The 26,261-nt window shown below is 46.0% G+C and overlaps 1 protein-coding gene across 1 annotated transcript in view; it reads left to right on the forward strand.

The window, feature by feature from the left end:
* LOC129813074 (ral GTPase-activating protein subunit alpha-1-like) overlaps window positions 1–26,261 on the forward strand; it is a 130,432-nt gene that overhangs the window by 44,784 nt on the left and 59,387 nt on the right. Inside the window, exons 19-30 of the mRNA XM_055865231.1 lie at window positions 2,080–2,268; window positions 13,510–13,628; window positions 13,790–14,000; window positions 14,279–14,461; window positions 14,980–15,138; window positions 15,315–15,508; window positions 15,709–15,807; window positions 17,528–17,683; window positions 17,775–17,903; window positions 18,199–18,324; window positions 24,188–24,246; window positions 24,894–25,002. Of these exons, the coding sequence (XP_055721206.1) occupies window positions 2,080–2,268; window positions 13,510–13,628; window positions 13,790–14,000; window positions 14,279–14,461; window positions 14,980–15,138; window positions 15,315–15,508; window positions 15,709–15,807; window positions 17,528–17,683; window positions 17,775–17,903; window positions 18,199–18,324; window positions 24,188–24,246; window positions 24,894–25,002 (1,733 nt within the window). The remainder of the gene's footprint in view (window positions 1–2,079; window positions 2,269–13,509; window positions 13,629–13,789; window positions 14,001–14,278; window positions 14,462–14,979; window positions 15,139–15,314; window positions 15,509–15,708; window positions 15,808–17,527; window positions 17,684–17,774; window positions 17,904–18,198; window positions 18,325–24,187; window positions 24,247–24,893; window positions 25,003–26,261) is intronic.

The following is a 26,261-nucleotide window of genomic DNA, read 5'->3' on the forward strand; positions in this document are numbered from 1 at the left end:
ACATTTTTTCCCAGATCTGTGCATCGACACAATCCTGTCTCGGAGCTCTACGGACAATTCCTTCGACCTCATGGCTTCGTCTTTACTCTGACATGCACTGTCGACTGTGGGACCTTTATATAGACAGGTGTGTGCCTTTCCAAATCGTGTCCCATCAATTGAATTTACCACAGGTGAACTCCAAACAAGTTGTAGAATTATCTCAAGGATGTTCAATGGAAACAGGATGCACCTGACCTCAATTTCGAGTCTCACAGCAAAGGGTCTGAATACTTACAGTACAAGTCAAAAGTTTGGAGACACCTACTTATTCAAGGGTTTTTCTTTATTTTTACTATTTTCTACATTGTAGAATAATTGTGAAGACATCAAAACTATGAAATAATAGATGTGTAATCATGTAGTAACTAAAAAGTTGTTAAGAAAATCAAAATATATTTTATATTTGAGATTCTTCAAAGTAGCCACCCTTTGCCTTGATGACAGCTTTGCACACTCTTGGTATTCTCTCAACCAGCTTCGAGGTAGTCACCTGGAATGCATTTAAATTAACAGGTGTGCCTTGTTAAAGTTAATTTGTGGAATTTCTTTCCTTCATAATGCGTTTGAGCCAATCAGTTGTGTTGTGACATGGTAGGGGTGGTTTACAGAAGATCGCCCTATTTGGTAAAAGACCAAGTCCATATTATGGCAAGACCAGCTCAAATAAGCAAAGAAAAATGACAGTCCATCATTTATTTAAGACATGGTCAATCAAAGCAGAACATTTTAAGGACTTTGAAAGTTTCTTCAAGTGCAGTCGCGAAAACCATGAAGCTCTATGATGAAACTGGCTCTCATGAGGACCGCCACAGGAAAGGAAGACCCAGAGTTACCTCTACTGCAGAGGTTAAGTTCATTAGAGTTACCGGCCTCAGAAAATGCAGCCCAAATACATGCTTCTCAGAGTTCAAGTAACAGACACATCAACATCAACTGTTCAGAGGAGACTGCGTGAATCAGGCCTTCATGGTCAAATTGCTGCAAAGAAACCACTACTAAAGGACACCAATAATAAGAAGACACTTGCTTGGGCCAAGAAACACGAGCAGTGGACATTAGACCGATGGAAATCTGTTCTTTGGTCTGATGAATCCAAATTTGAGATTTGTGAGACGCAGAGTAGGTGAACAGATGATCTCATTCTCTGCATGTGTGGTTCACACCGTGAAGCATGGAGGAGGAGGTGTAATGGTTTGGGGGTGCTTTGCTGGTGACACTGTCAGTGATTTATTTATATTTCAAGGCACACTTAACCAGCATGGCTACCACAGCATTCTGCAGCAATACGCCATCCCATTTGGTTGGCGCTTAGTGGGACTATCATTTGTTTTTCAACAGGACAATAACCCAACACACCTCCAGACTGTGTAAGGGCTGTTTGACCAAGAAGGAGAGCAATGGAGTGCTACATCAGATGACCTGGCCGCCACAATCACCCGACCTCTACCCTATTGTGATGGTTTGGGATGAGTTGAACTCCGGAGTGAAGGAAAAGCAGCCAACAAGTGCTCAGCATATGTGGGAACTCCTTCAAGACTGTTGTAAAAGAATTCCAGGTGAAGCTGGTTGAGAGAATGCCGAGAGTGTGCAAGTCTATCATCAAGGCAAAGGGTGGCTACTTTGTGTTATTTCATAGTTTTGATGCCTTCGCTAATATTCTACAATGTAGAAAATAGTCAAAATAAAGAAAACCCCTTGAATATGTAGGTGTGTCCAAAATTTTACCTGGTACTGTATGTAAATAAGGTATTTCTGTTTTTTATTTATAATACATTTGCTAAAATTTCTAAACCGGTTTTTGCTTTGTCATTGTGGGGTGTTGTGTGTAGATTGATGAAATAACAACAACTATTTAATCCATTTTAGAATGAGGCTGTAAATTAACAAAATGTGGAAAATGTATGATTGTATATGATCATATTGTTGCACCATGGTGTGGTGTATGTTACTGATCCATTCCCTTCGCAGTGTTTTCCTGCACGTAGAGTTGGTAGGACCCCTCCAGTGAGCTGTGCCCTGTGTATCCCCTATGTCCAGATATGGAGGACCCCCCCATGGCCATGGCCTCTCGGGCACCCAGGATCCGCCACTGCTCCCAGAGCGAGAATACCCCGGCCTCTGACGTGTTCTCAGCATCCAGTGACCTGGAACCCCAGGGACCTCCGCTCCCCCGCAGCAGCAGCGCTTCTGACATCATGGAGCCCTTCATCGCTGAGAGGGTCAAAGGTGCACTTCCTGTCCCCGACTGTCCCCCCTCTCACTCCACCATCACCGTTGTCTTTGCCCCCCACGACACCCACCACCCCCCTTGCTCCTCCCGCAGCCACTCCCTGCACCCCCCCAACCCCCACACAGCCCCAGGTAGCAGGGTGGCCCCTCTGGAAGTGGGGATAGGGGATAGCATCTATGACTACCTGTGGCAGGGGATAGGCCCCCGCCCCCCTGCCCCTGACTGGACATGTGGTGGAGCCTCCTTCTCTTCCACCCTCACCCAGTCCTCTGAGAGAGATGAGGAGGGGGAGATGCAGGGGGAGGAGGACCTACTTAGCTCTCTCAGGGAGTACCTGATGCACATAAGCCTGGAGGAGGGAGGTGAAGGGGGGGAGAGGGGTGGCCCTAGTGATGCTGTGGAGGGTCGCACTGTGATGGTACAGTCAGGGTCACAGCAGGTCAGGAGACAGGTCCAGGTAAGGCAGCATAGCATCTTAAAATCAGCAGAAGAGAACAGTACAGAGGCAGAGAAGCAGCCTGCTGAGAAGAGCATCTATGAGTGTTTGGAACAGAGTGATGACTCGGAGCTGATCAGCAGGGGGAGCTCTAGTCTTGACCAGCAGGTAACTACTCGGGGAACAGAGAATAGGGAAGAGCCCCACTTGGTCAGGCAAGACGCCGCAGAGTGTGAGTATAATAATGAAACAGGAGGTTCAGGCCAACAGACCCCTCAGCCCCAGCAGCAGTCCTTCTCCCTCAACCTCCACCACTCCCTGAAGCCCAGGCTGGTCCGGGGTAGCCCCAAAAAGCGCCATGGGGCAGGGGGAGGGGTACACGTCAGCTTCCGGCCCTCCACAGAGTCTGTCCAGTTCCACAACCCTCTAGACTCCAAGGAGGCCCACTGGAGGACCAGGCTGCGCCGCCTCAGCCACTTCAGCAGCCACTCTGTAGGAGGGGTGGGGTCTGGAGGGGCTGGGGCAGGGTTGGGGGGGTCAAAGGGTAAAGAGAGGTCAGGAGTGGAGGGGGTGAGCGGAAGCGGGGAGCAGCCAGAACGGGAGGCCAGTGGAGTGGGGGGTCATGCGACAGAGCCAGGACGTGTCCGTCTGGGGCGCTCCTCCCTTCGGCCTCGTGGGACCCGGTCCAGGTCCCAGGATGCGGAGTCAGGGATCAGTCCTTCTCGGCAGCAGCAGGGGGCTCTGTTGGGTGGTGTGTATAAATCTGTGGTCCATGCTCTCTCCAAGCCCAAGGCCCACGCCTCCGGCTCCGCGTCTCCCCAGCGGCACAGCAAAGCCCCCGGCGTGGCCACAGAGGCGCCCCTGAGGGACCTGTACATTCATGTATTGGGCTATTTCGGAAAGAAAGCACCAGGTGAGAGACTTGAGGAGCATCGCTGTGCTCCAAGGCACTACCACAACATGGAAAAACAAAACTACAAAATGAAACAAAAACACAAAGCACCACCGTTCTCTCCTCCATCTTTTTCAGTTATTTTTATTAACTGTTTTTGCTGAATGCGGATTGAATTGAAGCTTTTTTAGTTTTTTCCTGTTTTAAAGTAGCAGACGCGATCCCAAAAAAGAACCAAAGGCCCCTCCTCCTGGGATGGCTCTCCCCTCCTCCTCCTACAGCTTCTTGGACTAAATCTCTTCTGCCCCTCCTCTTCCTTCCCTGAATGATGCATGCGGCCTCACACCTCCCCCTCCGCCTTCTCTATCATAGCAGCTCAACACCGTACAACACATTCACTGCTCACACTGAGGGCAAATCTACAGGCCAAAACTGGCTAACTCACTTACATTGATAAATTGACACAGAACACAACACAGATACTGGTCTATGAAGTCCATTTCTTCCATGTATGAAACTGGGAAATGTATCTGTGTCCTCTAGTCTAAGCTGATGCTCTAATAACATGTCAATATACCTCCAAACAGGTGGGGGCAGTATAACTCTTCTGATGGAGAATAGGATTTCAGCACCACGCATTGAGCTGGGCCCTCTTGAGTCACTTCAATGACACTCTACCACAAAGTCCAATGTCTCTTATTTTATTCTTCCACTAAATTTCACTGGCATATCTAGATACTATTTTAACATTGGCAGTTGACACAGCTTGCCATAATCTTTGGGTTAGCAGAACATGCAGTAGTGGCTTCTTAGTGCAGTAGAAACACACATTTTTAATGGCAGGTCACTAGTTTAGAATTTAAACACAGTTGAAAGTTCAAACTAACCAGAGAAATGTCACGGGATGGGGACATACTCTATGCCCTCTGCTTCTCTTTGACATTCCAGCTCAACATTTAAGTGAATACAATAACTATTAATTAATGTATCATGGCCTTCATATGTATGCTGCCTCATCTTTCAGTTTCCCTTGGCTACCCAGTTAACACACTAACTGACTGACCACTCCCTCGTCCAACCACAGTGCAGTTTACATAGCTAGACTAACTGACTGCTCCCTCACCCAACCACAGTGCAGTTTACATAGCTAGACTGACTGACCGCTCCCTCACCCAACCACAGTGCAGTTTACATAGCTAGACTAACTGACTGACCGCTCCCTCACCCAACCACAGTGCAGTTTACATAGCTAGACTAACTGACTGACCGCTCCCTCACCCAACCACAGTGCAGTTTACATAGCTAGACTAACTGACTGCTCCCTCACCCAACCACAGTGCAGTTTACATAGCTAGACTAACTGACTGACTGCTCCCTCACCCAACCACAGTGCAGTTTACATAGCTAGACTAACTGACTGCTCCCTCACCCAACCACAGTGCAGTTTACATAGCTAGACTAACTGACTGCTCCCTCACCCAACCACAGTGCAGTTTACATAGCTAGACTAACTGACTGCTCCCTCACCCAACCACAGTGCAGTTTACATAGCTAGACTAACTGACTGCTCCCTCACCCAACCACAGTGCAGTTTACATAGCTAGACTAACTGACTGCTCCCTCACCCAACCACAGTGCAGTTTACATAGCTAGACTAACTGACTGCTCCCTCACCCAACCACAGTGCAGTTTACATAGCTAGACTAACTGACTGCTCCCTCACCCAACCACAGTGCAGTTTACATAGCTAGACTAACTGACTCCTCCCTCACCCAACCACAGTGCAGTTTACATAGCTAGACTAACTGACTGCTCCCTCACCCAACCACAGTGCAGTTTACATAGCTAGACTAACTGACTGCTCCCTCACCCAACCACAGTGCAGTTTACATAGCTAGACTAACTGACTGCTCCCTCACCCAACCACAGTGCAGTTTACATAGCTAGACTAACTGACTGCTCCCTCACCCAACCACAGTGCAGTTTACATAGCTAGACTAACTGACTGACTGCTCCCTCACCCAACCACAGTGCAGTTTACATAGCTAGACTAACTGACTGACCGCCCCCTCACCCAACCACAGTGCAGTTTACATAGCTAGACTAACTGACTGACCGGTCCCTCACCCAACCACAGTGCAGTTTACATAGCTAGACTAACTGACTGACTGCTCCCTCACCCAACCACAGTGCAGTTTACATAGCTAGACTAACTGACTGACCGCTCCCTCACCCAACCACAGTGCAGTTTACATAGCTAGACTAACTGACTGACCGGTCCCTCACCCAACCACAGTGCAGTTTACATAGCTAGACTAACTGACTGACTGCTCCCTCACCCAACCACAGTGCAGTTTACATAGCTAGACTAACTGACTGACCGCTCCCTCACCCAACCACAGTGCAGTTTACATAGCTAGACTAACTGACTGACCGGTCCCTCACCCAACCACAGTGCAGTTTACATAGCTAGACTAACTGACTGACTGCTCCCTCACCCAACCACAGTGCAGTTTACATAGCTAGACTAACTGACTGACCGCTCCCTCACCCAACCACAGTGCAGTTTACATAGCTAGACTAACTGACTGACCGGTCCCTCACCCAACCACAGTGCAGTTTACATAGCTAGACTAACTGACTGACTGCTCCCTCACCCAACCACAGTGCAGTTTACATAGCTAGACTAACTGACTGACCGCTCCCTCACCCAACCACAGTGCAGTTTACATAGCTAGACTAACTGACTGACCGGTCCCTCACCCAACCACAGTGCAGTTTACATAGCTAGACTAACTGACTGACCGCTCCCTCACCCAACCACAGTGCAGTTTACATAGCTAGACTAACTGACTGCTCCCTCACCCAACCACAGTGCAGTTTACATAGCTAGACTAACTGACTGACTGCTCCCTCACCCAACCACAGTGCAGTTTACATAGCTAGACTAACTGACTGACTGCTCCCTCACCCAACCACAGTGCAGTTTACATAGCTAGACTAACTGACTGCTCCCTCACCCAACCACAGTGCAGTTTACATAGCTAGACTAACTGACTGCTCCCTCACCCAACCACAGTGCAGTTTACATAGCTAGACTAACTGACCGCTCCCTCGCCCAACCACAGTGCAGTTTACATAGCTAGACTAACTGACTGCTCCCTCACCCAACCACAGTGCAGTTTACATAGCTAGACTGACTGACCGCTCCCTCACCCAACCACAGTGCAGTTTACATAGCTAGACTGACTGACCGCTCCCTCACCCAACCACAGTGCAGTTTACATAGCTAGACTGACTGACCGCTCCCTCACCCAACCACAGTGCAGTTTACATAGCTAGACTAACTGACTGCTCCCTCACCCAACCACAGTGCAGTTTACATAGCTAGACTAACTGACTGCTCCCTCACCCAACCACAGTGCAGTTTACATAGCTAGACTAACTGACTGCTCCCTCACCCAACCACAGTGCAGTTTACATAGCTAGACTAACTGACTGCTCCCTCACCCAACCACAGTGCAGTTTACATAGCTAGACTAACTGACTGCTCCCTCACCCAACCACAGTGCAGTTTACATAGCTAGACTAACTGACTGCTCCCTCACCCAACCACAGTGCAGTTTACATAGCTAGACTAACTGACTGCTCCCTCACCCAACCACAGTGCAGTTTACATAGCTAGACTAACTGACTGCTCCCTCACCCAACCACAGTGCAGTTTACATAGCTAGACTAACTGACTGCTCCCTCACCCAACCACAGTGCAGTTTACATAGCTAGACTAACTGACTGCTCCCTCACCCAACCACAGTGCAGTTTACATAGCTAGACTAACTGACTGCTCCCTCACCCAACCACAGTGCAGTTTACATAGCTAGACTAACTGACTGACTGCTCCCTCACCCAACCACAGTGCAGTTTACATAGCTAGACTAACTGACTGCTCCCTCACCCAACCACAGTGCAGTTTACATAGCTAGACTAACTGACTGCTCCCTCACCCAACCACAGTGCAGTTTACATAGCTAGACTAACTGACTGCTCCCTCACCCAACCACAGTGCAGTTTACATAGCTAGACTAACTGACTGCTCCCTCACCCAACCACAGTGCAGTTTACATAGCTAGACTAACTGACTGCTCCCTCACCCAACCACAGTGCAGTTTACATAGCTAGACTGACTGCTCCCTCACCCAACCACAGTGCAGTTTACATAGCTAGACTAACTGACTGCTCCCTCACCCAACCACAGTGCAGTTTACATAGCTAGACTAACTGACTGCTCCCTCACCCAACCACAGTGCAGTTTACATAGCTAGACTAACTGACTGCTCCCTCACCCAACCACAGTGCAGTTTACATAGCTAGACTAACTGACTGCTCCCTCACCCAACCACAGTGCAGTTTACATAGCTAGACTAACTGACTGCTCCCTCACCCAACCACAGTGCAGTTTACATAGCTAGACTAACTGACTGCTCCCTCACCCAACCACAGTGCAGTTTACATAGCTAGACTAACTGACTGCTCCCTCACCCAACCACAGTGCAGTTTACATAGCTAGACTAACTGACTGACTGCTCCCTCACCCAACCACAGTGCAGTTTACATAGCTAGACTAACTGACTGACCGCTCCCTCACCCAACCACAGTGCAGTTTACATAGCTAGACTAACTGACTGACCGGTCCCTCACCCAACCACAGTGCAGTTTACATAGCTAGACTAACTGACTGACTGCTCCCTCACCCAACCACAGTGCAGTTTACATAGCTAGACTAACTGACTGACCGCTCCCTCACCCAACCACAGTGCAGTTTACATAGCTAGACTAACTGACTGACCGGTCCCTCACCCAACCACAGTGCAGTTTACATAGCTAGACTAACTGACTGACTGCTCCCTCACCCAACCACAGTGCAGTTTACATAGCTAGACTAACTGACTGACCGCTCCCTCACCCAACCACAGTGCAGTTTACATAGCTAGACTAACTGACTGACCGGTCCCTCACCCAACCACAGTGCAGTTTACATAGCTAGACTAACTGACTGACCGCTCCCTCACCCAACCACAGTGCAGTTTACATAGCTAGACTAACTGACCACTCCCTCGCCCAACCACAGTGCAGTTTACATAGCTAGACTAACTGACTGCTCCCTCACCCAACCACAGTGCAGTTTACATAGCTAGACTAACTGACTGACCGCTCCCTCACCCAACCACAGTGCAGTTTACATAGCTAGACTAACTGACTGCTCCCTCACCCAACCACAGTGCAGTTTACATAGCTAGACTAACTGACTGCTCCCTCACCCAACCACAGTGCAGTTTACATAGCTAGACTAACTGACTGCTCCCTCACCCAACCACAGTGCAGTTTACATAGCTAGACTAACTGAATGACCGCTCCCTCACCCAACCACAGTGCAGTTTACATAGCTAGACTAACTGACTGACCGCTCCCTCACCCAACCACAGTGCAGTTTACATAGCTAGACTAACTGACTGACCGGTCCCTCACCCAACCACAGTGCAGTTTACATAGCTAGACTAACTGACTGACTGCTCCCTCACCCAACCACAGTGCAGTTTACATAGCTAGACTAACTGACTGACCGCTCCCTCACCCAACCACAGTGCAGTTTACATAGCTAGACTAACTGACTGACCGGTCCCTCACCCAACCACAGTGCAGTTTACATAGCTAGACTAACTGACTGACCGCTCCCTCACCCAACCACAGTGCAGTTTACATAGCTAGACTAACTGACCACTCCCTCGCCCAACCACAGTGCAGTTTACATAGCTAGACTAACTGACTGCTCCCTCACCCAACCACAGTGCAGTTTACATAGCTAGACTAACTGACTGACCGCTCCCTCACCCAACCACAGTGCAGTTTACATAGCTAGACTAACTGACTGCTCCCTCACCCAACCACAGTGCAGTTTACATAGCTAGACTAACTGACTGCTCCCTCACCCAACCACAGTGCAGTTTACATAGCTAGACTAACTGACTGCTCCCTCACCCAACCACAGTGCAGTTTACATAGCTAGACTAACTGAATGACCGCTCCCTCACCCAACCACAGTGCAGTTTACATAGCTAGACTAACTGACTGACTGCTCCCTCACCCAACCACAGTGCAGTTTACATAGCTAGACTAACTGACTGACTGCTCCCTCACCCAACCACAGTGCAGTTTACATAGCTAGACTAACTGACTGACTGCTCCCTCGCCCAACCACAGTGCAGTTTACATAGCTAGACTAACTGACTGACCGGTCCCTCACCCAACCACAGTGCAGTTTACATAGCTAGACTAACTGACTGCTCCCTCACCCAACCACAGTGCAGTTTACATAGCTAGACTAACTGACTGCTCCCTCACCCAACCACAGTGCAGTTTACATAGCTAGACTAACTGACTGACCGCTCCCTCACCCAACCACAGTGCAGTTTACATAGCTAGACTGACTGCTCCCTCACCCAACCACAGTGCAGTTTACATAGCTAGACTGACTGACCGCTCCCTCACCCAACCACAGTGCAGTTTACATAGCTAGACTAACTGACTGACCGCTCCCTCACCCAACCACAGTGCAGTTTACATAGCTAGACTAACTGACTGACTGCTCCCTCGCCCAACCACAGTGCAGTTTACATAGCTAGACTAACTGACTGACCGGTCCCTCACCCAACCACAGTGCAGTTTACATAGCTAGACTAACTGACTGACCGCTCCCTCACCCAACCACAGTGCAGTTTACATAGCTAGACTAACTGACTGACTGCTCCCTCACCCAACCACAGTGCAGTTTACATAGCTAGACTAACTGACTGCTCCCTCACCCAACCACAGTGCAGTTTACATAGCTAGACTAACTGACTGCTCCCTCACCCAACCACAGTGCAGTTTACATAGCTAGACTAACTGACTGACCGCTCCCTCACCCAACCACAGTGCAGTTTACATAGCTAGACTAACTGACTGCTCCCTCACCCAACCACAGTGCAGTTTACATAGCTAGACTGACTGACCGCTCCCTCACCCAACCACAGTGCAGTTTACATAGCTAGACTGACTGACCGCTCCCTCACCCAACCACAGTGCAGTTTACATAGCTAGACTGACTGACCGCTCCCTCACCCAACCACAGTGCAGTTTACATAGCTAGACTAACTGACTGCTCCCTCACCCAACCACAGTGCAGTTTACATAGCTAGACTAACTGACTGCTCCCTCACCCAACCACAGTGCAGTTTACATAGCTAGACTAACTGACTGCTCCCTCACCCAACCACAGTGCAGTTTACATAGCTAGACTAACTGACTGCTCCCTCACCCAACCACAGTGCAGTTTACATAGCTAGACTAACTGACTGCTCCCTCACCCAACCACAGTGCAGTTTACATAGCTAGACTAACTGACTGCTCCCTCACCCAACCACAGTGCAGTTTACATAGCTAGACTAACTGACTGCTCCCTCACCCAACCACAGTGCAGTTTACATAGCTAGACTAACTGACTGCTCCCTCACCCAACCACAGTGCAGTTTACATAGCTAGACTAACTGACTGCTCCCTCACCCAACCACAGTGCAGTTTACATAGCTAGACTAACTGACTGCTCCCTCACCCAACCACAGTGCAGTTTACATAGCTAGACTAACTGACTGCTCCCTCACCCAACCACAGTGCAGTTTACATAGCTAGACTAACTGACTGCTCCCTCACCCAACCACAGTGCAGTTTACATAGCTAGACTAACTGACTGACTGCTCCCTCACCCAACCACAGTGCAGTTTACATAGCTAGACTAACTGACTGACCGCTCCCTCACCCAACCACAGTGCAGTTTACATAGCTAGACTAACTGACTGACCGGTCCCTCACCCAACCACAGTGCAGTTTACATAGCTAGACTAACTGACTGACCGGTCCCTCACCCAACCACAGTGCAGTTTACATAGCTAGACTAACTGACTGACCGCTCCCTCACCCAACCACAGTGCAGTTTACATAGCTAGACTAACTGACTGACCGGTCCCTCACCCAACCACAGTGCAGTTTACATAGCTAGACTAACTGACTGACCGCTCCCTCACCCAACCACAGTGCAGTTTACATAGCTAGACTAACTGACTGCTCCCTCACCCAACCACAGTGCAGTTTACATAGCTAGACTAACTGACTGACTGCTCCCTCACCCAACCACAGTGCAGTTTACATAGCTAGACTAACTGACTGACTGCTCCCTCACCCAACCACAGTGCAGTTTACATAGCTAGACTAACTGACTGCTCCCTCACCCAACCACAGTGCAGTTTACATAGCTAGACTAACTGACTGCTCCCTCACCCAACCACAGTGCAGTTTACATAGCTAGACTAACTGACCACTCCCTCGCCCAACCACAGTGCAGTTTACATAGCTAGACTAACTGACTGCTCCCTCACCCAACCACAGTGCAGTTTACATAGCTAGACTAACTGACTGACCGCTCCCTCACCCAACCACAGTGCAGTTTACATAGCTAGACTAACTGACTGCTCCCTCACCCAACCACAGTGCAGTTTACATAGCTAGACTAACTGACTGCTCCCTCACCCAACCACAGTGCAGTTTACATAGCTAGACTAACTGACTGCTCCCTCACCCAACCACAGTGCAGTTTACATAGCTAGACTAACTGAATGACCGCTCCCTCACCCAACCACAGTGCAGTTTACATAGCTAGACTAACTGACTGACTGCTCCCTCACCCAACCACAGTGCAGTTTACATAGCTAGACTAACTGACTGACTGCTCCCTCACCCAACCACAGTGCAGTTTACATAGCTAGACTAACTGACTGACTGCTCCCTCGCCCAACCACAGTGCAGTTTACATAGCTAGACTAACTGACTGACCGGTCCCTCACCCAACCACAGTGCAGTTTACATAGCTAGACTAACTGACTGACCGCTCCCTCACCCAACCACAGTGCAGTTTACATAGCTAGACTAACTGACTGACTGCTCCCTCACCCAACCACAGTGCAGTTTACATAGCTAGACTAACTGACTGCTCCCTCACCCAACCACAGTGCAGTTTACATAGCTAGACTAACTGACTGCTCCCTCACCCAACCACAGTGCAGTTTACATAGCTAGACTAACTGACTGACCGCTCCCTCACCCAACCACAGTGCAGTTTACATAGCTAGACTAACTGACTTCTCCCTCACCCAACCACAGTGCAGTTTACATAGCTAGACTGACTGACCGCTCCCTCACCCAACCACAGTGCAGTTTACAAAGCTAGACTGACTGACCGCTCCCTCACCCAACCACAGTGCAGTTTACATAGCTAGACTAACTGACTGCTCCCTCACCCAACCACAGTGCAGTTTACATAGCTAGACTAACTGACTGCTCCCTCACCCAACCACAGTGCAGTTTACATAGGTAGACTATTCTCTGTTCTGTGGTGTGCTGTACTCATGGCTTAGACAAGACAAGGTTCTCTTTCTCTCCCTCTCTCGGACTGCATGCATGTGAGTAACTCCTGCATCGCTTTACTGGTTGGACTCAGTTGTGCTGGTTGGATTTTCTTTAAGGTTGTTTCGTTGAGAATTGTGTAGCAGTTACCTTAATTCTTAATCTCTATTTAACAGCACATACAACACCACAGTTACCTTACTTTATTGACTGATACTTTTACACAGGCATACATTTCTGAACTTAAAATGATCCACTGCCTATAGGAATGACATGCATTCAATATTTTAGTCCATTGGTCTTGTATTGTGTTGAGGAGATCTGTATGATAAAGATGTGAAGATGCTTGTAGCTGTGTGTGTCTATCTTCTGACAGTGGGGTGACGTGTATGTCCTTTGCTCTCTGCCTGGACACAGGCAACAAAGAGGACCCTTGTCAGACGATGCGTGCTGTGTCCAGTGATAACGGCAACCAAAATTTTGGAGACCTGATGGACGAATTTATCCAAGAGCGTCTGCGAGCGAGAGGCACCTCTGTAAGTCACCTTTCAATTTTCTTTTTCCATTTCTCATGCACGCGCGTGCACACACACAATTTCTGAGCTGAGTGAATAAGTGACTGTTCTCAGCTCATGCTCTCTATATGTTTAGTCCAAACATTAGAGTACTAACTTCTCCTCTCTACCTCTCTCTGCAGGGCATGACGAGGCGTGGCAGTAGCCCCGGTAGTCTGGAGATCCCCAAAGACCTGCCGGAGCTCCTGGACCGTCAGAACGTCACACAACCCATGGACGACCCCGGTGTGCCCTCTGAGTGGACCTCCCCCGCCAGCAGCAGCGACGTCATCAGCTCCGACAGCCAATCAGACTCCTTCAACGCCTTCCAGTACGCCAACTGCAAGTTGGAAAGTAAGTGACATCACCACAGCTAACGTCACATCTCGTTAAATCAGGTTATAAATCATGATATCATGATAGCTCACTTGCTTTGCATGCATATTGGTTGTGTAAAAAACCTCGTTCTGTAACTAAGTAACATAGTAGTGGAGTGGATCGGAGTGGGAGTGGATCGGAGTGGGAGTGGATCGGAGGGGGAGTGGATCGGAGGGGGCGTGAATTGTACATTGCGCTTGACATGCTGGAGGACTACTACTTGTACTGACCACTGGGTGGCACTATGCTGTTAGATTTCAGCTTTGGTCCGGATGGCTGTGGTGCGGGGTCTTTGGACCAGGATAACGCTAGCCTTGGAGGGGTTCCCCAGACTGCAGAGGAACAGGAGCTGTCCAGCCTCACGACCCTGCACATAGATTCAGAGACCAGCAGTCTGAGCCATCACGGCCTGTCTGCAGACGCCATCACCATCACAGGTCAGAGAGAGAGAGAGAGACACACACACACACACACACACACACACACACACACACACACACACAGACTCAGAGACCAGCAGTCTGCGCCATCACGGCCTGTCTGCAGACGCCATCACCATCACAGGTCAGAGAGAGAGACACACACACACACACACACAGACTCAGACCAGCAGTCTGAGCCATCACGGCCTGTCTGCAGACGCCATCACCATCACAGGTCAGAGAGAGAGACACACACACACACAGACTGAGACCAGCAGTCTGAGCCTTCACGGCCTGTCTGCAGACGCCATCACAGGTCAGAGTTGCAGATTCACAAATCAGAACACATCGGCTTTCAATGTCCACATCACTCATCCTTTTATACATCTTAGTGACTTTCCCACATTAAAGAACTTTGATCATCTGGGAAAGCTCATAGAAATCCATGATAAAATATGGATTCAATCCAATAAATTATTATTATACAATGTCTACCTAATTCATTACATCAATCTCTGTGTGCCTCCATCCAGGTTCAGAGAGTGCGTCCCCGATGCATTCCCTGGGTGGTTCCTGCTCACAGAGCCCGTCTCCAAACACCCTGACTGCTGAACACATAGGGATGCAGCACGAGGACCTGCAGCTGGATGAGAAACTACATCACTCTGTACTACACACTCCTGATGACCTGGGTAATACACACACACACCCACACTGCTCTCCATAGTAACTGGCTTATCTAGTCACTACCCAAACTTAAACGGTCCCTCACCTATCTGTCACACAACACAAACACACTACACACTCAGCCTTATTTACATACTAACAGTGTACTCAAAAGTGTTGTGCCCCTTCTCCCTCCTCTCAGAAACCTGTGCGTTTCCTACAGAGGACTGCAGTGTGATGGCCGGTGGCTCCCTGACCGGTTGGCACGCTGATGTTGCCACGGTGATGTGGCGGAGGATGCTAGGCATTCTGGGTGATGTGAACACCATTAAGGACCCAGAGATCCACGCGCAGGTCTTTGACTACCTTTGTGAGCTATGGCAGAACCTGGCCAAGGTGAGGAACCATACAGGAATCAGACTGCACTCAATACAAGAATGGAAGTTACTGGATCAATGTATGTAAGACACTCATTCACGACATTAACTTACTCTTTCTGTCTCTCTCTCTCTTTCTCTCTCCTTTCTTTCTTTTTCTCCTATCTTCTCTCTCTCAATCTCTCTTTTCTTCTTTCTCCTTCCTCCCTCTCTCATCAGATCAGAGATAATCTTGGCATCTCTCTGGACAACCAGTCATCTCCTCCTCCCCCGGTCCTCATCCCTCCCCTCCGGATCCTCACCCCCTGGCTCTTCAAAGTAAGTATTACCTCTCACTGTTCCATTACGTTATAAAATACATGTACTTTGAGGGTAACATATAGTACCAGTCAAAAGTTTGGACACACCTACTCATTCAAGGGTTTTTCTTTATTGTTACTATTTTCTACATTGTCGAATAATAGCGAAGGCATCAAAACTATGAAATAACACATATGGAATCATGTAGTTACCAAAAAAGTGTTAAACAAATCAAAATAGATTTTACATTCTTCAAAGTAGCCACCCTTTGCCTTTGACAGCTTTGCACACTCTTGGCATTCTTTCAACCAGCTTCACCTGGAATCCTTTTCCAACAGTCTTGAAGGAGTTCCCACATATGCTGAGCACTTGTTGGCTGCTTTTCCTTCGCTCTGCCTTCCAACTCATCCCAAATCATCTCAATTGGGTTGAGGTCGGGTGATTGTGGAGGCCAGGTCATCTGATGCAGCACTCCATCACTCTCCTTCTTAGTCAAATAGCCCTTACACAGCCTGGAGGTGTGTTGGGTTATTGTCCTGTTGAAAAACAAATGATAGTCCCACTAAGCGCAAACCAGATGGGATGGCTTGTCACTGTAGAAGGCTGTGGTAGCCATGCTGGTTAAGTGTGCCTTGAATTTTAAATAAATGACAGACAGTGTTACCAGCAAAGCACCCCCACACCATCACACCTCCTCCATGCTTCACGGTGGGAACCACACATGCGGATATCACCCGTTCATCTACTCTGCGTCTCACAAAGACACGGCGGTTGGAACCAAAAATCTCAAATTTGGACTCATCAGACCAAAGGACAGATTTACACTGGTCTAATGTCCATTGCTCGTGTTTCTTGGCCCAAGCAAGTCTCTTCTTATTATTGGTGTCCTTTAGTAGTGGTTTCTTTGCAGCAATTCGACCATGAAGGCCTGATTCACGTAGTCTCCTCTGAACATTTGATGTTGAGATGTGTCTGTTATTTATTCGGGTTGTAATCTGAGGTGCAGTTATCTCGAATGAACTTATCCTCTGCAGCAGAGTTAACTATGAGTCTTCCTTTCCTGTGGCAGTCCTCATGAGAGCCAGTTTCATCATAGCGCTTGATGGTTTTTGCAACTGCACTTAGTTATTGAAAGATATTGAAATTTTCCTGATTGACTGACCTTCATGTCTTAAATTAATGATGGACTGTCGTTTCTCTTTGCTTATTTGAGCTGTTCTTGCCATAATATGGACTTGGTCTTTTACCAAAAGGGCTATCTTCTGTATACCACCACTACCATGTCACAACACAACTGATTGGCTCAAATGCATTAAGGAAAGAAATTCCACAAATTAACTTTTTTTAGTAAGGCACACCTATTAATTGAAATGCATTCCAGGTGACTACCTCATGAAGCTGGTTGAGAGAATGCCAAGAGTGTGCAAAGCTGTCATAAAGGATGGCTACTTTGAAGAATCTCAAATATAAAATATATTTTGTTTAACACTTTTTGGGTTACTACATGATTCCGTATGTGTTATTTCATAGTTTTGATGTCTTCACTATTATTCTATATTGTCGAAATAGTAAAAAATAAAGAAAACCCCTTGAATAAGTAGATGTGTCCCAACTTTTGACTGGTACAGTATGTACAGATACAGGAGAGCCATATTTTTAACATTGCACTTTAGTGAATAACATAACACTTCTACCCTTGTATCTGTGACTGTGTCACGACTGCTTGTCCCCTGTACAGGCGACCATGCTGACAGAGAGGTACAAACAGGGGAAGCTACACGCCTACAAGCTCATCTGTAAGATCATGAAGAGGAGGCAGGACGTTTCGCCCAACTCAGACTTCCTCACACACTTCTACAACATCATGCACTGTGGCCTTATGCACGTCGACCAGGTGTGTGTGTTTTCGTGCGCATGTGTGTTTCTGAGAGAGGCTGCAGTTATCACTACCCTCTGTTAAATGCTGTTCCCTCTGTGTTCCTCAGGACATAGTGAACACTATCATTAAGCACTGTTCTCCTCGGTTCTTCTCCATCGGGCTGCCTGGAGCCACCATGCTTATCCTGGATTTCATCATCGCAGCCAGCAGAGTCACAGCCTGCTCCTCCCTCAATGTGAGAACAACACTGCTGCAATTCACTATCTCTCTGATTATGATCGTAATGCACTGGAATAGCTGTCTGTTAGGACTGACTGACTTATTGGCTGACTGATGTTTATTCTCATAAGTGCAGATTCACTTTACATTTTGAGGTGTTTTAATTCTCCCCTCATTTTGAATCAGAAAACTTGCTTCAATATACTGTACACATACTTCTGGATGCACCACACAACACCTCCCCCCAGTACAGTTAAATGATCTGTTTCAACACTGTAGTCTGAGTTTGCCCCCCTGTTTGTCTCTGTCAGGCCCCACGGGTGGAGGCTCAGATCCTGCTGGGTTCTCTGGTGTGTTTCCCTAACCTATACGAGGAGCTGCCTGCCCTACACCCCACCAGCGCTGATGTGGTCATGACCAAGTTCAGAGACGTTAAGGTAACTGTCCTCATGTGGGGTGGGCGGTTAACTCTACATTTTCAACCTGCTTTATTAAATTGCTGCAACCTGTAGGAACCGCTCCACGTTTGGGTATTGAACATTTATTGATTGCCCCTATTGCTTTTTGATTGTTTTATATTTTTTTAAAGACGTGGTAGTTTGTGTGATTTTATTGAACAGATGGTCAGAGAGAGAGGTATATTGGAAAGATAGGAGGGGGACACAGTGTGTCAAATGGCAGTGGGGTTTGAGGTTATTACCCATATTCACACCGGTATTAATATACTGGAGGTGGCGGCACCAACCACTAGTAACCACTAGACCATTAGTAACCACTAGACCACTAGACCATTAGTAACCACTAGACCATTAGTAACCACTAGACCACTAGTAACCACTAGACCACTAGTGACCACTAGACCACTAGTAACCACTAGACCATTAGTAACCACTAGACCATTAGTGACCACTAGTAACCACTAGACCATTAGTAACCACTAGACCATTAGTAACCACTAGACCACTAGTAACCACTAGACCACTAGTAACCACTAGTAACCACTAGTAACCACTAGACCACTAGTAACCACTAGTAACCACTAGTAACCACTAGTAACCACTAGACCATTAGTAACCACTAGACCACTAGTAACCACTAGACCATTAGTAACCACTAGACCATTAGTGACCACTAGTAACCACTAGACCATTAGTAACCACTAGACCATTAGTAACCACTAGACAATTAGTAACCACTAGACCACTAGTAACCACTAGACCACTAGTAACCACTAGACCACTAGTAACCACTAGACCACTAGTAACCACTAGACCACTAGTAACCACTAGTAACCACTAGACCATTAGTAACCACTAGACCATTAGTAACCACTAGACCATTAGTAACCACTAGACCATTAGTGACCACTAGACCATTAGTGACCACTAGTAACCACTAGACCATTAGTAACCACTAGACCACTAGTAACCACTAGACCATTAGTAACCACTAGACCATTAGTAACCACTAGACCACTAGTAACCACTAGACCATTAGTAACCACTAGACCATTAGTGACCACTAGTAACCACTAGACCATTAGTAACCACTAGACCATTAGTAACCACTAGACCACTAGTATCCACTAGTAACCACTAGAGCATTAGTAACCACTAGAGCATTAGTAACCACTAGACCATTAGTAACCACTAGACCACTAGTAACCACTAGACCATTAGTAACCACTAGACCATTAGTAACCACTAGACCACTAGTAACCACTAGACCATTAGTAACCACTAAACCATTAGTAACCACTAGACCATTAGTAACCACTAGACCACTAGGCCATTAGTGACCATTAGTAACCACTAGACCACTAGTAACCACTAGACCATTAGTGACCACTAGACCACTAGTAACCACTAGACCATTAGTAACCACTAGACCATTAGTGACCACTAGTAACCACTAGACCATTAGTAACCACTAGACCATTAGTAACCACTAGACCACTAGTAACCACTAGACCACTAGTAACCACTAGTAACCACTAGACCACCAGACCACTAGTAACCACTAGTAACCACTAGTAACCACTAGACCACTAGTAACCACTAGACCATTAGTAACCACTAGACCACTAGTAACCACTAGACCACTAGTGACCACTAGACCACTAGTAACCACTAGACCATTAGTAACCACTAGACCATTAGTGACCACTAGTAACCACTAGACCATTAGTAACCACTAGACCACTAGTAACCACTAGACCACTAGTAACCACTAGTAACCACTAGTAACCACTAGTAACCACTAGACCACTAGTAACCACTAGACCATTAGTAACCACTAGACCACTAGTAACCACTAGACCACTAGTAACCACTAGACCACTAGTAACCTAGACCATTAGTAACCACTAGACCACTAGTAACCACTAGTAACCACTAGACCATTAGTAACCACTAGACCATTAGTAACCACTAGACCACTAGTAACCACTAGACCATTAGTAACCACTAGACCACTAGTAACCACTAGACCATTAGTGACCACTAGTAACCACTAGACCATTAGTGACCACTAGTAACCACGAGACCATTAGTGACCACTAGTAACCACTAGACCATTAGTAACCACTAGACCATTAGTAACCACTAGACCATTAGTAACCACTAGACCATTAGTGACCATTAGTAACCACTAGACCACTAGTAACCACTAGACCACTAGTAACCACTAGACCACTAGTAACCACTAGACCATTAGTAACCACTAGACCATTAGTAACCACTAGACCACTAGTAACCACTAGACCATTAGTAACCACTAGACCACTAGTAACCACTAGACCACTAGTAACCACTAGTAACCACTAGTAACCACTAGTAACCACTAGACCACTAGTAACCACTAGACCATTAGTAACCACTAGACCACTAGTAACCACTAGACCACTAGTAACCACTAGACCACTAGTAACCACTAGACCACTAGTAACCACTAGACCATTAGTAACCACTAGACCACTAGTAACCATTAGTAACCACTAGACCATTAGTAACCACTAGACCACTAGTAACCACTAGTAACCACTAGACCACTAGTAACCACTAGACCATTAGTAACCACTAGACCATTAGTAACCACTAGACCATTAGTAACCACTAGACCATTAGTAACCACTAGACCATTAGTAACCACTAGACCATTAGTAACCACTAGACCACTAGTAACCACTAGACCATTAGTAACCACTAGACCATTAGTAACCACTAGACCACTAGTAACCACTAGACCACTAGTAACCACTAGACCATTAGTAACCACTAGACCATTAGTAACCACTAGACCATTAGTAACCACTAGACCACTAGTAACCACTAGACCATTAGTAACCACTAGACCACTAGTAACCACTAGACCATTAGTAACCACTAGACCACTAGTAACCACTAGACCATTAGTAACCACTAGTAACCACTAGTAACCACTAGACCACTAGTAACCACTAGTAACCACTAGACCATTAGTAACCACTAGACCATTAGTAACCACTAGACCACTAGTAACCACTAGACCATTAGTAACCACTAGACCATTAGTAACCACTAGACCACTAGTAACCACTAGACCACTAGTAACCACTAGACCATTAGTAACCACTAGACCATTAGTAACCACTAGACCATTAGTAACCACTAGACCACTAGTAACCACTAGACCATTAGTAACCACTAGACCATTAGTAACCACTAGACAATTAGTGACCACTAGTGTGACGTAGAAGTCCGTCACTGGACACGGGCAGCATTTGGTTCTTTAACGCATGCACACATTCATCACTCCTCCCTGCTCCGTTATAAGATAAGTTAACAATGTGGGTCGACACACAAATTAACTTCTGTCTTAGTACATACATTTCATACTTGTCAGTGTTCATATTTAAGATATGCAATATTTATTATACTTATCAATGTTGTGGATGAGCGCTTTGTTTGTTCGTTCTGTTCCTCTCTCTCTCCATCTCTGTAGCTTCTGGGTATGCTGGAAAAGGACCCGAGCTAAGGGATTGGGCTGACTTTATAGTGCCTGTCCCAAATGGCTCATTAATGTAAATGGGCATATTGAAAGATACTGTCAGTAGTGATGTAATGTTGTAAATGTTGTGGTATTGTTTAAAAAACGTGTTGCAATGTATATACTTTAGTAGGTTTAGTTAATGGAAAATGTAGGTTTTTTATACGTAATTGCTTAATTAATTAGTGTTAATTGTTCTGAGTGGAGGGGCTAGCTACAAAAGGAGCCTCTCTTTCAGTTCATAGGGAGGCATTTTGGATTGAGCTGTGGATGGGGCAGCATTGTTTTAAGCTGTCCCATAAGGTAGACGTTTGATGGCAGTACTGTTGGTTTTTGTTCCGTAATCACCTTGTAATTAAACACCTTTGCTCAGAAGAACTTTTGCGGTTCCGCCATCTTTTTATTTTGATAGAGGTTAGGTTTTCCAGTTTAGCCTTCTGGCCTACTCTACGTGACAACTAGTAACCATTAGACCATTAGTAACCACTAGACCATTAGTAACCACTAGACCATTAGTGACCATTAGTAACCACTAGACCATTAGTAACCACTAGACCATTAGTGACCATTAGTAACCATTAGACCATTGGTGACCACTAGTAACCACTAGACCATTAGTGACCATTAGTAACCATTAGACCATTGGTGACCACTAGTAACCACTAGACCATTAGTAACCACTAGACCATTAGTGACCACTAGTAACCACTAGACAATTAGTGACCACTAGTAACCACTAGACCATTAGTGACCATTAGTAACCACTAGACAATTAGTGACCATTAGTAACCACTAGACCATTAGTGACCATTAGTAACCATTAGACCATTGGTGACCACTAGTAACCACTAGACCATTAGTAACCACTAGACCATTAGTGACCACTAGTAACCACTAGACCATTAGTGACCATTAGTAACCACTAGACCATTAGTGACCATTAGTAACCACTAGACCATTAGTGACCATTAGTAACCACTAGACCATTAGTGACCATTAGTAACCACTAGACCACTAATAAGCACTAGACCATTAGTGACCATTAGTAACCACTAGACAATTAGTGACCACTAGTAACCATAAAACCATTAGTAACCACTAGACCACTAGACCATTAGTAACCACTAGACCACTAGTAACCACTAGACCATTAGTAACCACTAGACCACTAGTAACCACTAGACAATTAGTGACCACTAGTAACCATTAGACCATTAGTAACCACTAGACCATTGCTGACCACTAGTAACCACTAGACCATTAGTAACCACTAGACCACTAGTAACCACTAGAGAATTAGTGACCACTAGTAACCATTAGACCATTAGTAACCACTAGACCATTGGTGACCATTAGTAACCATTAGACCATTAGTAACCACTAGACCATTAGTAACCACTAGAGCATTAGTAACCACTAGACCACTAGTAACCACTAGACCATTAGTAACCACTAGACCATTAGTAACCACTAGACCATTAGTAACCACTAGACCATTAGTAACCACTAGACCATTAGTAACCACTAGACAATTAGTGACCACTAGTAACCATTAGACCATTAGTAACCACTAGACAATTAGTGACCACTAGTAACCATTAGACCATTAGTAACCACTAGACCACTAGTAACCACTAGACCATTAGTGACTACTAGTAACCACAAGACCACTAGTAACCACTAGACCATTAGTGACCATTAGTGACCACTAGTAACCACTAGATCATTAGTAACCACTAGACCATTAGTGACTACTAGTAACCACTAGACCACTAGTAACCATTAGACCACTTGATCACTGGTAACCATTAGATCACACAAGCCACCTATTGTTTGATGTTGTATCAAACCCACATTAAACCCAATTACCTTTTAATTTCTTCCCCCTGTGGTACTGAGGGAGCAGTAGTGCTCGGTTATCTAACTCTCTAGTGGGTGATCAGCTATGTCACAGGCACCCATTCACAGGACCTTGTTGTTATTGTGCCGCATGTTGTTGTTGATTGCTGGTTAAAGAGCTAATTTCATGCATGAGAGTGTTTCATATTTGGACAGAGAATTTCACATTATGGCATATGATAGCCTGGGTCTGGCTGTGAATGACAATACACTGGTTAATTCAGCCAGTAGAGAGTCTGTTTTGTGTGTGTGTGATTTAGCAGCACACCTGTTGTTCAATGGAGAATAAAACAGGCTGATGGGTGCGTTAGTCTCTCAATCAGTTAATTATTGATTGATTGATCATTTATTGATAGACCCTGTCCTTCGTTTCAGGAACACATCATCAAACACATCCTGAGTTCAGCCATAGATGAGCCTTCAGCCCCAGCCAGGTATGAAGACCAACCAACCACCCCCACTAACCAACCAACCACCCCCACCAAATAACCACCCACCCACCCCACCAACCAGCCACCCCCACTAACCAACCAACCACCCCCACCAATTAACCACCCCCACCAACCAACCAACCACCCATCCCCACCAACAAACCACAACCACCCATCCCCACAAACCAAACAACCAAATGATACCCTATTCCCGAAATTGTGCACTACTTCTGACCAGCGCCCTGTATAGAGAATAGGGTACCATAAAGGACACAGTCTTTGCCTGTCCCTGACTGGAGGAAGACATCTGCCAAGCAGCAGATTATTGTAAGAAGAATGAGGCGAGGGAATGGGGAGGAGGGTGTCACTGTATGGGGCTCTGGTGACTAATATAAGCTGGCCTTGGTTATACTGTAGTCTTCCCTGTGTATTGTCCATGTTAGTCTCATTCAATATCACACTGACATTGGTATTGTTAGTTGATTATACATTTATGTATGTGTATTTGTGTCTATTGGTTACCAACTGTGACTCAAAATATTAAAGCTATTTATAATGGGTTAATGTGTGTCATTTGGGTCCGTTAAATAAAAAAACATCCCAATGGAAAATTAACGGGAGTTGTGTTATGTTGTGTTTGGCCCCGTCAGGTGTGTGGCCCTGTGCAGTCTGGGTATCTGGCTGTGTGAGGAGTTGGTCCACGGCACCCAGCACCCTCAGATCAAAGAAGCCCTCAATGTCATCTGTGTCACTCTAAAGGTAACTAGCTATATATGATATAGTAATATGCCACTTCTGCTAAATGGAATATATTGTTAACAATGCCTATGCCTCACATGAGGAGCTGTCATTTTCAGCCATCTACTTCCTATGTTTGAGCTGCAAAATCCACTAGTCACTTAAAGCGTACTGGATTGATTGCGTTTATTTTACCCCTGTGACTCTTTCATCATCTTAATTGTGTCTGTCGTTTTTTCCTGTTAACGTTACAACCATTTTTGTAATGACCTGTCAAACACACTCCGGTAATGGCTGAATTGGGCATCTATAACGGCGATAAAGCTTTGTCTGGGCTATAACGTATCGCCTTGACACTTGCATAACAAGAAAGAGAAGAAAGAACTTTATTTTGATGGGTGTTCATTTTTTGGGTAATAGACAAAAGTTATAATTTAATACAGTTGAATGTTTACAAATTAGATACGCTGAAATGAAAGCAACTTCTGAAAATGAACACTCATTAATAGTGATATTATGTCTGATTATTATGTATAGATAAGTGCACATATCATTTCTTTATTTTAACATATTGTTTTTACAAAATACTTGATAATATTACAAAATGTATGTATGACTGCATTCTAAGACAAATTACATTTTAAAATAAATTGAATACCTGAATTCCCACCAAAATGTTTTCTGTGCTATAATTTAGTCAATATCAGATGGATTTAAAAAATGGTCAGCTTCATGAAATACTACCTGCAAAACACCAGTCTCAATGTCAACAGTGAAGAAGTGACTCCGGGATGCTGGCCTTCTAGGCAGAGTTCCTCTGTCCAGTGTCTGTGTTCTTTTGCCCATCTTAATCTTTTCTTTTTATTATCCAGTCTGAGATATGACTTTTTCTTTGCAAAAAAAAGGCCAGCATACCAGAGTCGCCTCTTCACTGTTGACGTTGAGACTGGTGTTTTGCGGGTACTATTTCATGAAGCTGCCAGTTGAGGACTTGTGAGGCGTCTGTTTCTCGAACTAGACACACTAATGTACTTGTCCTCTTGCTCAGTTGTGCACCGGGGCCTGACACTCCTCTTTCTATTCTGGTTAGAGACAGATTGCGCTGTTCTGTGAAGCGAGTAGTACAAAGCTTTGTACGAGATCTTCAGTTTCTTGCCAATTTCTCGCATGGAAAATAGCCTTAATTTCTCAGAACAAGAATATACTGACAAGTTTCAGAAGAAAGTTCTTTGTTTCTAGCCATTTTGAGCCTGTAATCGAATCCACAAATGCTGATGGTC

This window comes from Salvelinus fontinalis, chromosome 16 (genome assembly GCF_029448725.1).
Source record: "Salvelinus fontinalis isolate EN_2023a chromosome 16, ASM2944872v1, whole genome shotgun sequence".
Classification (NCBI taxonomy): Eukaryota; Metazoa; Chordata; class Actinopteri; order Salmoniformes; family Salmonidae; genus Salvelinus; species Salvelinus fontinalis.